The 18,137-nt window shown below is 43.6% G+C and overlaps 1 protein-coding gene across 4 annotated transcripts in view; it reads right to left on the reverse strand.

The window, feature by feature from the left end:
- Window positions 1-18,137, reverse strand: part of LOC121293876 (nuclear distribution protein nudE-like 1) — a 63,237-nt gene that overhangs the window by 15,302 nt on the left and 29,798 nt on the right. For all 4 annotated transcript variants that reach the window (XM_041217303.1, XM_041217306.1, XM_041217305.1 and 1 more), the window contains exons 3-6: window positions 15,637-15,790; window positions 4,126-4,274; window positions 2,824-2,960; window positions 1,543-1,713 (exon numbers count right to left, since the gene is read on the reverse strand). In XM_041217303.1, coding sequence (XP_041073237.1) covers window positions 1,543-1,713; window positions 2,824-2,960; window positions 4,126-4,274; window positions 15,637-15,790 — 611 coding nt within the window. The remainder of the gene's footprint in view (window positions 1-1,542; window positions 1,714-2,823; window positions 2,961-4,125; window positions 4,275-15,636; window positions 15,791-18,137) is intronic.

Raw genomic sequence — 18,137 nt, forward strand, 5'->3', positions numbered from 1 at the left:
GTTGCCAAAACTATTTGAGCCAAGGATGGCTTTCCTTCAGCCAGTATTCTGGTCAGTGCTGACAGGCACTTTAAACAGGTCAAATGCTTTCTTCCTTCTTTCTCTTATTTAGTTCCAGAGTGAAACAGAGCAAAAGGCTACTTATTTAAGATGCACTTTATTGGAAATTTTCCCCCTATACATACTGAAGTCATCCTGCTACTCTTTTTTTATTCTTTGCTTTTCAGAGAACCCAGTTGCCTCTTTCCACTAATTTAGTCTGCGGTTCATCCAAATCTTAAAACCTGTACTCATTTTCATTTGTTCATCTTAGACCCAGCCAAGTAACGTACCTAAACAGAAATAGGAGGTATCTACAATTATGCTTCTTGGTGAGCTCACTTCTACACATTTACTCAGCTTTGGATCTTTAAGCTTCATTTCAATGTGATTACCCTACTATGGCATTTTATAACTGTTTTGCTTTCATATCATTTTACTTTAGAGGGAGGGTGTATTATACAATCTATTAAAATGTTATATATTCCAGGGCAGGTTATGCCCATATGTATATTGGAGAAACTTGGCACATTAAGCACAAGTTCCCACCAGGGGTGATGGTGAGGGGCCTCAGTTTCACATTTCCTAGATCCTCAATTTGTACTGGAGAAAAAAAATCCTAAATACCAAATCCTCCATTGCTCGGTTTACCAAATTATTTGATGTTTTTCTATTTAACAAAACACGTCAAAGCGTTATCTAACATAGCGATGAGGTCAAGAATTTCCACTCAGTTTTCTCAACGCAATCTTAATCACTTGAGTAAATATTAAATGTTTATCTAACCACTACTCTTTCATGCTTCTGATTACTAAACTCCAAGTACACATTTTGGGCTCTCATTATGTTAGCACTATAGATTTGCACTGAATGTGTTGACACTTGAGCACATTTAAGGCACCAAATTTTTACCTTAACATTGCCAAATCCAATAGATCAATTTAAAATTTGGTGCCAAAACTCACTTAAGCATTAGTGCTGTGCCTGTGAAACTGCTCCATTATATATCAACATTAGTTCAATCCCTATCAATGTCAGATGGATTAAAATGTGTGTGGCCAAGTGAAGTAAGATGCACCCAATGAGCACTCTGGTTTCTTAAATTTTGAATAACATGGAGCATGGCTGTACACACAGGATCCTCACTGCATTTATATACTTGTGTGCACAGTGGCAGCTTCAAGATTAAAATGAAATGAAAGCACTAGCGCTTGGTTTGTGGAATCCTGCCAAATTATTTAACATCTTGTTAATGCACACGTTCTTTAACATAGCCACCTGGCTTCAACAGTCAAACTTGGAAGGGGTTCAAATTCTGCATGAAATTGATGGTTGACTGAAATATGTGGATTTTTTTCAAAATCTGACAGAAATCAAGGTGGCAGCCACCTTAGTTGATCCACCAGTTTACTGCAACCATAGAAGCTGTCCATATTTTTATATGGGCATGCACAAACTTGGAATCAATGTTCTGGCAATGCTTGGAAAACTTATACTACACACCTTTGGGTGAGGCAAACCCATTGCCTGTGGTTCGTCCTACAGGTGTAGCTGGTAGAGAAAGGGATGCTTGAACAGCTGTATCCATCTTCTCACACTCCAGCGTTGGTGAACTAGGGGCAGATTTTCTTGTTACTTCCTGCCTTTCCCTTACTGCTAACTCTTGGCGCAAATCTGCAAAAATATTCACAAGATTGTGACTGAACAGGATCTCAGTGTTGAGCTGCAGAGCAAAGGTTACAATTTTTAATTTTATATCATCAATTACAATGCTTATAAGGCTGTTTCCATAAGGCTACAACAAAACAACAATCAACTCATTTGCACTACTGCCAATGAAATCCCCAACTGGCCCGAACATGAGACACTGAATCACAGAACGCTGTACTGTATAAATATTCCCAAATAATGTAAGAAATATAGGTTACTGTTCAGGGATTGAACGTATGTAGTGGTGTCTTACATGCATTATTGCTAAGGATACTAATGCAGAGCATCCGGGGGGATGGCAGGGGTGGTGGGGGGGGGGGGGGGGGGGGTGGGGGTTGGGGGGCACATTTATTTGCTTCTGGCTTGGATACACTAACCTATCTTTTCTGGACTCTTCAACAATATCTTCGATTCCTGACTTCCCACTGACTCAATGTGTTGGTGCTTAGCAATGTCAGGGCATAATACAGCCAGCACGTGCACTGACATCATATTTATTCTAAGTCACTCCAGCTCCTAGAGTGAGAAATTTGATTTTAATATGGGTACTGTAACTGTGTTGGCGAGTAACTCGAGGAACAATGCAGCAGCCAGGGAGCAGACGACAGGAAACACAGGTACATTTGCTTTTATACTGCACCTCATCCCATTATTGATAGCAGTAATTATGTAGAATTATTCCTGAAATCACTAATTCAGCATACTGATTTTTCAGTTAATATAAAGAAAAAAAGGCTTGCATCTGTATGGAGCTTTTCATCACCACCAGAAGCCTGGAAGTGCCTTACAGCCAATGAAACGCTTAAGTGTAATCGCTGTTGTAATGTAGGCCATTTATGACAAAAAAGCAACTCTTGCAATGGTGGTACGAAAAAGTAGAAAAACTGCAACATTGGAACAGCAATGTAATTCATATAATGCTCCTAACCTCACCCCTTTGCAAGAACACCAATAATCGGAAAGGTTACCTGGCCATGAGTTTAATCAGTTCTACCATTTAAAGTTTGTATGCGTTCAATTTGCATTACGAAAATGCTGTCCTTAAAAAAAAAGAAACTCCTAAGTTAAACGTACCTCGGGCTTCATCTTTTAACCTCTGAACAGAAACAAGAAGCGATTCCTTCTCATCGAGTTCACTTTCTAAAAATGCATTTCTTTCAATTGCTTGATTCAGCCGCTGTTCAAAGTCTTCTAGTGATACTATGGTAGCCCTAAGTATGTATTAAAAAAAGACTTATGAATACTTCTGGCACTAATACCAGACTGTGATACAATGACAAGATTGTTTCCTTTAAAAGAAAAAGCACTTCACTGCTCAACATTATTAATAGCAAATGGAAAGCAGAAGTCACTAGAAGAAACAAAATCTCTTGTGTATGGCTTAAAATTAAAAACATCGTTTGAGCCACATTAACCTTGTATTTAACAAATATGTAATTATAAAACTAACCATTCTGAGCACTATTTTTAATTTAGTCAATTTTGCTTGAATATACAAGTGATCAAACTGTAGCTAATGTTAATAATTCAATTTTCAAATGGTTTTAACAAAAGGGAAGTTTAGTTTAACACAGATTTCATTGAAATGGCATCTTTAAATGTAGGAAATTGTTCCAAGGCATCTAACAGGAGCACAGGAGGACAAAATGGACACCAAGCCAATGGAGAGACAGTAGAACAGGTGCTAAAGGCTTGGTTAAAGAAGCAGCTTTTAAAGGAGCTGAGAGATAGAGTAGATGTTTGGGAAGAGAATTCCAGAGCTTAGGGCTGAGGTAGCCAAGATGGTGAAAAGGGTGTGGGGAAGTGCACAAGGCCTGAGTTAAACGAGTGCAGCTTTTGCAGATCATAAGGCTGGATGAGATTAAAGAGATAGAGAGGAGTTAAGTCACAGAGGGCTTTGTGTACAAGGATGAGAATTTTGAAATCAAGCTGCTGGTGAACAGAGCAATGATATGAGTTTGACTTGGTGTGGGTTAGGATACAGGCAGCAGAGTTTTGGATGAACCAAAAGTTTATGAAGTGTGCAAGATGGAAGGCTAAGAAAGCATTGGAATAGTTGAGCCTGTAATTTGCATGTGATCTGAATGACACAGAAAAAAATCCAATCAACATCACTCTCTGCAACATGCAGCAATTTCTGGTCAAATATCTTTTCAGGTAATAAAGTAAAAAGCAATGTTAGGTATCATTTCTAGAATGTAACACAACAATGCTCCTCTAATCCTCAAAAAAGGTTCCCCTAGTGCTGATCCAGGATCATAGACTTAAGTGTATTATTGGACTTCCATGGAGTTTCAGTAGTACCATAACCAAATGAGCTAAACTAAAAAAAAAGTTGTGTGTGTAAAATGATGCCATACAAAACTAAATTCTTACCTTTTGGCTCTTTCTAAATCATCATTTGCCTGCTCCAATTCTCTCACATATTTATGCAGTTGATCTTTGATACCTCTCGTCTGACCCAAGTCATCTTCTAGCATAGATATCTGTTTATAACTCTGTGCGTACTGTTGTTCAAGTTTTTCCTGAAAGTAAATAGCAATAAAATGAAAATCAAGATTTGATTTAATTGGGGTTTTGGATTTTAAAAACCTGGACCCCAATTTTTGATTGCACAATGTGTGATTTCCACAAGAATGTTGCTTTATCTTCTGGCATCACTTCTGTGCAAAACAATTTAAATTAAGTCCTGTCTGTGCTGCATTAATTGAAGACTATTCACAATCAAATAATCAACAAGGTCCTAAGCCATGTGATTTCAAATTCAAAACATTAATTCCTGCAAGCCAACTGGTCTCACTGAACTCCATCCTTCACATGAGTTTTTCCAATCTCCACTCTCCAAGAATCCCTTTGGAACCTTCTCCCAAACTGACTTTCTGCCTTCTGCCAGGGCCAACCTCCAGCATTTCGAACTCTCCTTCCGATGCTCCTCTCCCCTAGATCACCGCGTGCATTCAAGTTTTCTTCCATGCACTCTCTCTCACTAACTCAGCCGTGCCAACAGAACATCACTGCTTCACATGCCCATCGTAAAGAATTACAGACCTTCTGCTGTCCCCTGGGATCTTCTGCCTGCTCCCAAGCCTATCTTGCTTTAAGTCTGCATCTTGCAGCTTTCTCCCTTTAAGCTTGGAGCCTTTCTCTGCTCCTCACTCTTAACCTCACTTAAAAGGACCTTTTCCAGATTCCTGTCCTGTCCTTAGACTTAGCTGTCCTTTGGGACCTTTCCCATTCCAATCCCTGGTTTTGGAAACTTTCTTTCGGAACCCGCTCCTTGCAGTTCACTCTCCTGCCCTGCTTCCGATGGCCACTGCTTCCAACTTTACTTTGAGACTTGCTATCTGTCCCTCTCTCATGCTGCTTCTGTTGGCAACTCTTTTCAATCTTGGAGCACAGTGACAATGTACTCAAACTGAACTGGAACTACTTATCTGTCTCTGTGGGGCCTCCTGTTGCTAGGCAACAGCACAGTTTTTTTCTACCTTGTATGAAGACAGAAAATTCTGGAAAAACTCAGCAGGTCTGACATCATAGAGAGAGAAAGAGTTAACGTCGAATCCGTATGATGATGTGATGGGTTTTATACTTTTTAAGAGGGGGTGGAGCGGGTGGAACAAGATAGAAGATCAGAGGTGAGTGACAGCTACCCCTGACCTACTGCCTCGCTCCGCTGCCCCCCCCACACCTTCTACCTTGTTTCGCCCCCGACATTGTGCCTTGCTTCAGCTGTCACCTATCCCTGATCTTCTATCTTTTTCACCCGCTCTTAAACAGTATAAATTTCATCACATTTCTACTTCTCTTTAGCTCTGAAGGAGAGTCATACGGGCTTGAAACGTTAACTCTGTTTCTCTCTCTACAGATGCTGTCAGACCTGAGTTTTCTCAGCATTTTCTGTTCTTTTTCAGATTTCCAGAATCCGCAGTATTTTGCTTTTTCCGACCTTGTTTTACCCTTCAAGAGTCGCAAAAATCTTATTAAAACGCAGGAACACAAACAAAGCCTTAGACCTGCTGCCTCCATTCAAAAATGAAACTAGAACCCAGGCTTCACCTTTTTAACCCACAAATAGAAAAATATACATTAAACCTAAAGCTGAAACATAAGCTCAAAGCTATAACTTATTCCTAACACCCACAAATACAACTTACTTAAACTACCTCTATTTCTTAACAGTAACCAGAGGACAGATTTAAGATGATTGGAGGCAGGCAGAGTTTGGAGTTGAAGCTACAATCAGATCAGCCACGATCTTATCGAATGGCAGAGCAGGCTCGAGGGGGCGAGTGGCCTAATTCTTATGTTACTGTCAAACGAGGAAACCTTTCTTTTAAAAAGAAGCAAAATACTGCAGATGCTGGAAATCTGAAACAAAAACAGAAAATGCTGGAAAAACTCAGCAGGTCTAACAGCATCTGTGAAGAGAAAGACAGAGGTAACGTTTTGAGACCATATGACTCTTCTTCAGAGCTAAAGAGAAGTAAAACTGTGATGAAATATATACTGTTTAAGGGGGGTGGAGCAGGTGAAGCTGGATAGAAGACCAGCAAAAGGTGGGGGCAAAGGAGAGATTGACAAAGATGTCATGAACAAAAGGACAAAGGGGTGTTAATGTTAGTGGTACTGGCTAAAGGAGGTGCTGATAGTGGCATTAAGGTCAGAAAGCAGAATGTGATAATAGCAGGACAAGGTTAAGCAGTCTGGAAAGAACAACATGAAGTGACAGATGGCCCTAGGGTGGGGTGGGAAAAAAGATCAAAAAATAGGATAAAGGTAGGGATAAAACAATGAATAAAAATGAAAAATTAAAATAAAAATAAATGGATAAAAAAATAAAAATGAATATTGAAAAAAGGGATAAAAAAAGGCGTGAGGATGGAGGAGAGAGTTCATGATCTGAAGTTGTTGAACTCAATGTTAAGTCCGGAAGGCTGTAAAGTGCCCAGTCGGAAGATGAGGTGCTGTTCCTCCAGTTTGCATTGGGCTTCACTGGAACGTTGCAGCAGGCCAAGGACGGACATGTGGGCATGAGAGCAGGGTGGCGTGTTGAAATGGCAAGCGAGGAAAGGTCTGGGGGGGGGGGGTGGTGTTGTTTGTGATGGAGGAGTGGACCAGGCTGTCCTGGAGCAAACAGTCCCTAGGGAATGCCAACAGTTTTCAAAAAAAACTTATTTTTTGTTTATATTGAGCTGTTGTGATCTGGAATACGCTACCTGAATGATGGAAGGAGACTCAAGAGTATCATTCAAAAGTGAATTGACAAATACTTGAAGGGGAAAAAACATTTGCAAACTTAGCAGGCAGAGCAGTGGGATTAATCGGACAGCTCTAGAAAGGGCCAGCACAAGTATGAGGTACTGAATGGCCTCTTTGTGTTGCATCATTCTATGATTCCAATTACATTTGCTGAATAAAACAGGACAACAGAGTTTTATAATCTTTCACAGCCATATCTCCTTTCTCAGTGACTGTCTCCGTCTCCGACTTACCCCACATGGATTTCAACTGAAATTCCACCCCTCATGTTTCGAACCCACCCAGGATTACAGGTATCTCCGGGACATAAAACGTTTCTCGGACTGCTGTTCCCGTCACATTCTGAAATCCACTCTCAGTGCCATGCGCCGCCATATGAACACACTCGACCTCTCCCTCCAGCAGCACCGCCGTACCCTTTTTCAAAGCTGCGCGTGCCCCCAGTTTCATTTTATCCTTCGGCTCATCCGACGCCTCAACAAGAAACTTTTTCTCTTTCTCTCAAGTGCTAAGGAACGCAAGCTCCAACAACTCATCGACACCAACACCCATCTAGGACCCTCCACCCCTGCCTGTCCCTCCGTCCCCACCCCATCTTCCAATCCCAACCCCAGCCGTGTATTCACTATACCCCCTGACCTTCCCCTCTCCGATGCTGAACGTTCAGTGCTCAGCAAAGGACTTAGTTTCATACCCTTACGCCCTCACCTCAATGAATTTCGGGCTCGGCATGATACTGAACTCTTCTTCCGCCGTCTTCGTCTCCGGGCTCACTTCTTTGGGCAGGAGTCCTCTCCCAGTTCAACGGATCCTTTTACCCATCTTCAATATTCTCCCTCCACCTGGACCCCTCCCTCTGGATTCTTACCTTCTCTCGATCTTTTCATTGAGAACTGTCGGCGCGACATTAGTCGTCTCAATTTCTCTGCTCCTCTCACCCATTCTAACCTGTCTCTCTCTGAACTTACTGCACTCCATTCTCTCAGGTCCAACCCTGACATTGTCATCAAACCCGCTGACAAGGGTGGTGCTGTTGTTGTCTGGCGCACTGACCTCTACCACGCGGAGGCTGAGCGTCAACTCGCAGACACTTCCTCCTACCTCTCCCTGGACCATGACCCCACCACTGAACATCAAGCCATTGTTTCCAGGACTGTCACTGACCTCATCTCCTCTGGGGATCTCCCTCCCACAGCTTCCAACCTGATAGTTGCCCAACCTCGGACGGCCCGCTTCTATCTCCTACCCAAAATCCACAAACAGAACTGCCCCGGTAGACCGATCGTCTCAGCTTGCTCCTGCCCCACAGAACTCATTTCTCGTTATCTTGACTCCCTTCTCTCTCCCCTTGTCCAGTCCCTTCCCACCTACATCCGTGATTCCTCTGACACCTTACGTCACATCAACAATTTCCAGTTCCCTGGCCCCTACCGCTTCCTCTTCACCATGGACGTCCAATCCCTCTACACCTCCATCCCCCACCAGGATGGTCTGAGGGCCCTTAGCTTCTTCCTCGAACAGAGGCCCGAACAATCCCCATCCACCACTACTCTCCTCCGTCTGGCTGAACTTGTTCTCACGCTGAACAATTTCTCCTTCAACTCCTCTCACTTCCTCCAAATAAAAGGTGTGGCTATGGGTACCCGCATGGGCCCCAGCTATGCCTGTCTCTTTATGGGGTATGTGGAACATTCCTTGTTGCAGTCCTACTCCGGCCCCCTTCCACAACTCTTTCTCCGGTACATCGATGATTATTTCGGTGCTGCTTCATGCTCTCGTCAGGACTTGGAAAAATTTATTAATTTTGCTTCCAATCTCCACCCCTCCATCATTTTCACGTGGTCCATCTCTGACACTTCCCTTCCCTTCCTTGACCTCTCTGTCTCAATCTCTGGTGATAGACTGTCCACCAATATCCATTACAAACCCACCGACACCCACAGCTATCTCGACTACAGCTCCTCACACCCCACTTCCTGTAAGGACTCCATCCCATTCTCTCAGTTCCTTCGCCTCCGTCACATCTGTTCCGATGATGCTACATTCAAAAACAGTTCCTCTGACATGTCCTCCTTCTTCCTTAACCGAGGTTTTCCACCCACGGTCGTTGACAGGGCCCTCAACCGTGTCCGGCCCATCTCCCGCGCATCCGCCCTCACTCCTTCTCCTCCCTCCCAGAAACATGATAGGGTCCCCCTTGTCCTCACTTATCACCCCACCAGCCTCCGCATTCAAAGGATCATCCTCCGCCATTTCCGCCAACTCCAGCATGATGCCACTACCAAACACATCTTCCCTTCACCCCCCTTATCGGCATTCCGTAGGGATCGCTCCCTCCGGGACACCCTGGTCCACTCCTCCATCACCCCCTACTCCTCAACCCCCTCCTATGGCACAACCCCTTGCCCACGCAAAAGATGCAACACCTGCCCCTTCACTTCCTCTCTCCTCACCGTCCAAGGACCCAAACACTCCTTTCAAGTGAAGCAGCATTTCACTTGCATTTCCCCCAACTTAGTCTACTGCATTCGTTGCTCCCAATGTGGTCTCCTCTACATTGGAGAGACCAAACGTAAACTGGGCGACCGCTTTGCAGAACACCTGCGGTCTGTCCGCAAGAATGACCCAAACCTCCCTGTCGCTTGCCATTTTAACACTCCACCCTGCTCTCTTGCCCACATGTCTGTCCTTGGCTTGCTGCATTGTTCCAGTGAAGCCCAACGCAAACTGGAGGAACAACACCTCATCTTCCGACTAGGGACTTTACAGCCTTCCGGACTGAATATTGAATTCAACAACTTTAGGTCGTGAGTCCCCTCCCCCATCCTCACCCCCTTTCTGTTTCCCCCTTCTCTTTTTTTTTTTCCCAATAAATTATAAAGATTTTCCTTTTCCCACCTATTTCCATTATATAAAATAAAAAAAAAACCCACTAGAGCTATACCTTGAGTGCCCTACCATCCATTCTTAATTAGCACATTCGTTTAGATAATATCACCAACTTTATCTTTAACACCTATGTGTTCTATTGTACTATTGTTGTTGACATCTTTTGATATTCTGCTTCTATCACTGCTTGTTTGTCGCTACAACCACACCAACCCCCTCCACCTCTCTGTCTCTCTATCTCTCCGCCCCCCACACACACACCTTAAACCAGCTTATATTTCAGCTCTTTCCTGGACTCGAACTCAAGTTCTGTCGAAGGGTCATGAGGACTCGAAACGTCAACTCTTTTCTTCTCCGCCGATGCTGCCAGACCTGCTGAGTTTTTCCAGGTAATTCTGTTTTTGTTTTGGATTTCCAGCATCCGCAGTTTTTTTGTTTTTATCTCTGTGTTTAATTGACTGCCACTGCTCTTCAAGAAATGCCTACCTCCTTGAAGAAGTTCTGTTCCTCTCTGCGACAAGATTTCCGGATTTCTCTGTTGCCTTGTTCACCTTCATTGCTTTCCATTTCTCTCCTAGTGTTTGACAAGGTGTTTACTAAAACCCGCTTTCACAGCCATATCTCCTTTCTCAGTGACTGTCTCCGTCTCCGACTTACCCCACATGGATTTCAACTGAAATTCCACCCCTCATGTTTCGAACCCACCCAGGATTACAGGTATCTCCGGGACATAAAACGTTTCTCGGACTGCTGTTCCCGTCACATTCTGAAATCCACTCTCAGTGCCATGCGCCGCCATATGAACACACTCGACCTCTCCCTCCAGCAGCACCGCCGTACCCTTTTTCAAAGCTGCGCGTGCCCCCAGTTTCATTTTATCCTTCGGCTCATCCGACGCCTCAACAAGAAACTTTTTCTCTTTCTCTCAAGTGCTAAGGAACGCAAGCTCCAACAACTCATCGACACCAACACCCATCTAGGACCCTCCACCCCTGCCTGTCCCTCCGTCCCCACCCCATCTTCCAATCCCAACCCCAGCCGTGTATTCACTATACCCCCTGACCTTCCCCTCTCCGATGCTGAACGTTCAGTGCTCAGCAAAGGACTTAGTTTCATACCCTTACGCCCTCACCTCAATGAATTTCGGGCTCGGCATGATACTGAACTCTTCTTCCGCCGTCTTCGTCTCCGGGCTCACTTCTTTGGGCAGGAGTCCTCTCCCAGTTCAACGGATCCTTTTACCCATCTTCAATATTCTCCCTCCACCTGGACCCCTCCCTCTGGATTCTTACCTTCTCTCGATCTTTTCATTGAGAACTGTCGGCGCGACATTAGTCGTCTCAATTTCTCTGCTCCTCTCACCCATTCTAACCTGTCTCTCTCTGAACTTACTGCACTCCATTCTCTCAGGTCCAACCCTGACATTGTCATCAAACCCGCTGACAAGGGTGGTGCTGTTGTTGTCTGGCGCACTGACCTCTACCACGCGGAGGCTGAGCGTCAACTCGCAGACACTTCCTCCTACCTCTCCCTGGACCATGACCCCACCACTGAACATCAAGCCATTGTTTCCAGGACTGTCACTGACCTCATCTCCTCTGGGGATCTCCCTCCCACAGCTTCCAACCTGATAGTTGCCCAACCTCGGACGGCCCGCTTCTATCTCCTACCCAAAATCCACAAACAGAACTGCCCCGGTAGACCGATCGTCTCAGCTTGCTCCTGCCCCACAGAACTCATTTCTCGTTATCTTGACTCCCTTCTCTCTCCCCTTGTCCAGTCCCTTCCCACCTACATCCGTGATTCCTCTGACACCTTACGTCACATCAACAATTTCCAGTTCCCTGGCCCCTACCGCTTCCTCTTCACCATGGACGTCCAATCCCTCTACACCTCCATCCCCCACCAGGATGGTCTGAGGGCCCTTAGCTTCTTCCTCGAACAGAGGCCCGAACAATCCCCATCCACCACTACTCTCCTCCGTCTGGCTGAACTTGTTCTCACGCTGAACAATTTCTCCTTCAACTCCTCTCACTTCCTCCAAATAAAAGGTGTGGCTATGGGTACCCGCATGGGCCCCAGCTATGCCTGTCTCTTTATGGGGTATGTGGAACATTCCTTGTTGCAGTCCTACTCCGGCCCCCTTCCACAACTCTTTCTCCGGTACATCGATGATTATTTCGGTGCTGCTTCATGCTCTCGTCAGGACTTGGAAAAATTTATTAATTTTGCTTCCAATCTCCACCCCTCCATCATTTTCACGTGGTCCATCTCTGACACTTCCCTTCCCTTCCTTGACCTCTCTGTCTCAATCTCTGGTGATAGACTGTCCACCAATATCCATTACAAACCCACCGACACCCACAGCTATCTCGACTACAGCTCCTCACACCCCACTTCCTGTAAGGACTCCATCCCATTCTCTCAGTTCCTTCGCCTCCGTCGCATCTGTTCCGATGATGCTACATTCAAAAACAGTTCCTCTGACATGTCCTCCTTCTTCCTTAACCGAGGTTTTCCACCCACGGTCGTTGACAGGGCCCTCAACCGTGTCCGGCCCATCTCCCGCGCATCCGCCCTCACTCCTTCTCCTCCCTCCCAGAAACATGATAGGGTCCCCCTTGTCCTCACTTATCACCCCACCAGCCTCCGCATTCAAAGGATCATCCTCCGCCATTTCCGCCAACTCCAGCATGATGCCACTACCAAACACATCTTCCCTTCACCCCCCTTATCGGCATTCCGTAGGGATCGCTCCCTCCGGGACACCCTGGTCCACTCCTCCATCACCCCCCTACTCCTCAACCCCCTCCTATGGCACAACCCCTTGCCCACGCAAAAGATGCAACACCTGCCCCTTCACTTCCTCTCTCCTCACCGTCCAAGGACCCAAACACTCCTTTCAAGTGAAGCAGCATTTCACTTGCATTTCCCCCAACTTAGTCTACTGCATTCGTTGCTCCCAATGTGGTCTCCTCTACATTGGAGAGACCAAACGTAAACTGGGCGACCGCTTTGCAGAACACCTGCGGTCTGTCCGCAAGAATGACCCAAACCTCCCTGTCGCTTGCCATTTTAACACTCCACCCTGCTCTCTTGCCCACATGTCTGTCCTTGGCTTGCTGCATTGTTCCAGTGAAGCCCAACGCAAACTGGAGGAACAACACCTCATCTTCCGACTAGGGACTTTACAGCCTTCCGGACTGAATATTGAATTCAACAACTTTAGGTCGTGAGTCCCCTCCCCCATCCTCACCCCCTTTCTGTTTCCCCCTTCTCTTTTTTTTTTCCCAATAAATTATAAAGATTTTCCTTTTCCCACCTATTTCCATTATATAAAATAAAAAAAAACCCACTAGAGCTATACCTTGAGTGCCCTACCATCCATTCTTAATTAGCACATTCGTTTAGATAATATCACCAACTTTATCTTTAACACCTATGTGTTCTATTGTACTATTGTTGTTGACATCTTTTGATATTCTGCTTCTATCACTGCTTGTTTGTCGCTACAACCACACCAACCCCCTCCACCTCTCTGTCTCTCTATCTCTCCGCCCCCCACACACACACCTTAAACCAGCTTATATTTCAGCTCTTTCCTGGACTCGAACTCAAGTTCTGTCGAAGGGTCATGAGGACTCGAAACGTCAACTCTTTTCTTCTCCGCCGATGCTGCCAGACCTGCTGAGTTTTTCCAGGTAATTCTGTTTTTGTTTTAGAGTTTTATAATCGTTGACAGTAATTGTTTCACAGCATTTAATGCAGTATAAAATTGAACCATTCACAGTGGGGGAAATTTTGCACAGAGCAGGAAGTAAGAACACGCACCGATGACCTCGTGGTAAGTTTTGCCAAGAGATCAAAAGATCCCTCTGGCAAGCATTTCACCTCTAGGACCGTACGGTGGTACAGTAACTGATTGCAGCTTTCTTTGCTAGGGAATTCCGAGCGTGGAGCTGCAGTGATGTCATCAGGCTGTCCAAGCAGCCAATCACATTTAAGGACTTTCAGAGACACCCAAACAGGAAACAAAGAGCAGTATAATAAAATAATTTAATTTTTTTTTTCTTTTACTTAGTACAAATTAAAAGATTAGGACATGCAGATAGGGTGAAGGTAGAAGTTAAAATATTCTGAAAAACATTTTATAAAAATTGAAAAGAATTAACTCCAAAAATCTACTAATTAATCATTTAACAACAGCACTCTGCGATTATAATTTTTTTTTAGCACCAGTTCATCAAATGTTACTAATCACATTGTTATTGAAAACAGTTGCATCTGTTTGAAGAAGATACAACTTTTAAAATAAGGTTTTTAAACAGCAACATGGGAGCAGGAAAGTTGAAATTTTCCCTAATTTCAATGATTGTCAGCTTTGGGGTAGTCAGTTTCAGAGAGTTAGTGACAATGAACAGTTCTTTATCAGCATTGCCCATTCTTCCCTGGAAAATCTAACCCATCGTGAAATGAGATTCCTTAATATTTTTGACCTATCATATTACAGTTCAAATTTAGCTCAAAGATTTGAAATGTGGCTTCAGGTAGTTATTAGAAAATATGTTGCAGAAAACTACTCTTTGTCCACTTAGTAGAACACATGAAGTTGTTTTACAAGCCTGCAGAATCACATACCTACATGAACAACTTTAAGTACGTAACATTTCATTAGAAGGGGTGCATTCAATCTATTTGCACATTTTAGCACAATAAATTTAAATCAAGCAAACTACATTTTTAAAAATATCAATTTTGATTTTGTTTTCCGTATTTGGAATATAATCCTGAAGCTTGCAAGGTCTCAGTTTGCATCCAAGATTTCACAGAAAAACTTCCTAGACTGCCTATACCAAGAGGGAGAGATGTAAAGTGGAACTTAGGTAACTGTCTGTAAGGAGGAACTCTACTCTCACCCTGGTGTACCTCCTGGAAGGCAATTCAAAACAGAGCCCACAAACAGGTTGGACAAGAATAGCGCAAAATGTGGCGAGTGGGGAATGTTTTTGGGCCATCAGCTTTCATACACATGGAACAAGTTGCTCTTTCCTTTTTTCAATTCGACTATCTGTAGTTCTTTTATCACCCCCAACGTTGGGTGAACTGTCATTAGCATGGCCCGCAGTGAGTTTTGCTGATTCACCAGCTTCAATAGGACCAAGTTTTTCCACAAAGGTTATACTGGGTATGGAGTGGGGAGTGATATCCAATAATGGGTGTGGTCAAGCAAGCAGCATGACTGTGCAAGACGCAGAGAACAATCACAGCTCAAATACCAGCATCCACTGCCATACATTTATCTAAAGCCTGGTAGAATCATATAACACAACAGGAGAACAAGTGATCAACAAAAGGTGAAAAGAAATTCCTCAAAAAGATATCTTTTGGCAAGGAGAGAATCAGTGCAACTGGTGGTGTCAAGTACAGAAAACAATAAAAGGAAAGGCTGAAAAACAGGAAAGTAAATTTGTGCATCATATTCAACAACAAAAAAAGTGCTACGGGGAGACCAAGTACAATGTTTTGAACAACACTGACTGGGGACACTTGGTTCTTATATCATTGGTGGTACTCCTGTTCCCAAAAGCAGACTTGGAAAACTATTTGTTCATGATTTAGAATCGCTGTATGGAATGCTCAAACATTACAACCTAGCTTCATTTTAAACGTTTGTACGAGGGATATTGTAGATGCCGGCTTAAACTGTTGAAAAAAAAATCAGCTTTTCAGTATTCTTACCTTTAATAACTCCAAATCAAGTTTTAGTCTTTGGTTGTCAGAAACTAAATCTCTATTTCTGTGCTCTGCCTGCTCCAACTGTGCTTCCAATTCAGCTTCAAGCTCCCTGCTTCCCTCTTGGAACTCTTCCAGCTCTTCACGTGTTTCCTGAAAACTGAAAAAGAGATTCAAATAGGTCACAAAAATGTTTTGTTGTTTCATTTTTAGCAGTAAAGATTGAAAACAAACTTCTGAATGCAATGCAAAATATACTGTGCCAAATAAATAATTACACAAATGGCAGCAGACTGGACAAATAAACTTCTGATGGGTACCTAGATCCTGGCGTGGAGCAAGCCATAAGACTTTGACATTTTAATTTCCAGCTGGTGTCCAAGTTGAGTGATTCAACAAGGATAGCAGTTAGGCATCCCTTGTTCTACAAGATGCACTGCAGCAACAGGACAAGACTTCAAACCCACAGCTTCAGCTGCCTAGAAGAACAAAGGTAGCAGGCGAACAAAGGCACCAACACCTGCAAGTTCACCTTCAATTCACACACTATCCTGACTTGGAACTTTATTGCCATTGCCACTGGGTCAAAATCCTGGCACTCCGGAACAGTACTGTGGCTATACCTATACCACACAGACTGTCCCCAGTGTAAACATATCGGAGGTGTCAGCATAGTCTGACAGCCCAAATGGCACAAGGAGACAGTTGGAATATCAACAGTTAAGTGACCGAGAAACAGCATTTAACAAATCGATAATTGTCAGGTTTGCAATCTTATGTGACAAGGCTTTTAGATGACATTTAATGATCTAATTATGTCTGCTGGTTTCTCAGATATTTTGAGGGTAAAGAAAGCTAGTAGCTACTGTAGGTTAAAGCAGCAGTAGTTTTGCCCCAAACGTCACCTTTCTACCTTAGCTACAGGTCACTGTGCTATGCACTAGAATCATCCTTCCACTCATTAAATAGAAGTCTGGCAAGCTTTTATTATATGATCCACACAATAACAGTTCATTTTGAAAATGTAAGATGGCTTTGCTAGGCAATAACTCCTGAATCTCTCAAACAAAAAGCTTAAAAGATGAAATGGCAACCTCAACGCCATTTTCTATATTTCTCTAGCAGTAAAAGACACCATTGGTTTGAATGTCATCTTCAACTAGTTATTCATGAACACCTATAAATTGTTAGCATGTCGAGATGCTAACAACAGATTGATTTGAAAATGTTACTTAAACTGAAAAAAAATATTGGTATCTATTCATTAGAATGTCAAACTTATCCAGCACAAGCCAAAAAGTTAATTCTGAACCATGTTCTCTTGGCTGACACGCTCCTCGTTTCTATCCAATGTACCATGCAGAGGGAGAAATGGTAACTAGTCAATTAACTTGCAAATCTAAAAAAAATGTACATATATGCAAACATTCTCTGCCAAAACTCTGAAAGCATAACACCAATTTGTATTTATATAACATCTTCACTAAAGCAAAACATCCCAAGGGGCTTAACAAGAGGGACTATCAATGAAATTTTTTTTGACACTAAGTCACAGGAGGAAGTGTCAGAACAGATGATCAAAAACTTGGTCAAGGAGGCACATTTTAAAGGAAAGCAGTGTAGACCAGCAGAGAAGTACAGTGGCAGAATGATTTAGGGAGGAAATTGCAGAGATTAGCACCAATGCAGCTGAAAACGAACGGTTGCCAATTCTGGGGCGCTTAAAATGCGGGGTGTACAAGAAACTGGAATTGGAGGAAAGTAGAGAGCTTGAAGGCTTGCAGGGCTGGAAGAGTTTACAATTAGGGCCAGACAAGACATGGAGGGATTTGAAAACAAGGATGAGGATTTTGAAACTGAGGCAGTGTCGGACCAGAAACCAGTGAAGAACAGCAAGCATAAGGGTGATGCATCAACGAAACTTGGAGTGAATTAGGATACAAGCAGCAGAGTTTTTGATGAGTACAAGCGTACAAAAGGTTGGAAGATAGAAGGCTGGCCAAGGAAGGATTGGAATAGTAAGTCTAGAGATAACAATGACACGGATGAGCGTTTTAGCAGTGAGCTGAGGCAGAATCAGAATCAGACAATGCTGCAGAGGTGGAAGCAAGCGGTCTTGGTGATGAAGTGGATGTGTGGTCAGAAGCTCATCTAGGGTGCCAAACAGCATCAAGGTTGCACACATCTGAAGCAGCTTCAGACAATTCTCAGTGATGGAAATGTTGGCCAGGATACAGAGTTTGCAGTGTGGAGCAAAGACAATGGCTTTAGTTTTCCGACTATCCAAGTTGGAGGAAATTTCTGCGCATCCAAAATTGAATGTTCGCCGGTGTGACAGATCAGAGACAGTAAATAATGGTTCCTGACAAAAGTGATATTATAGCCTGCCTCCACCAGTGTTACATTAACATATGGCAGACAATAAGCTTTACAAGTAAACAACTTTAATTGACAATTGCCATTTTGTTGTTCTTTACATATTTTACATTTGGGGAAAACTAGGCGGC

The sequence above is a fragment of the Carcharodon carcharias genome, chromosome 22, assembly GCF_017639515.1.
Source record: "Carcharodon carcharias isolate sCarCar2 chromosome 22, sCarCar2.pri, whole genome shotgun sequence".
NCBI lineage: Eukaryota > Metazoa > Chordata > Chondrichthyes > Lamniformes > Lamnidae > Carcharodon > Carcharodon carcharias.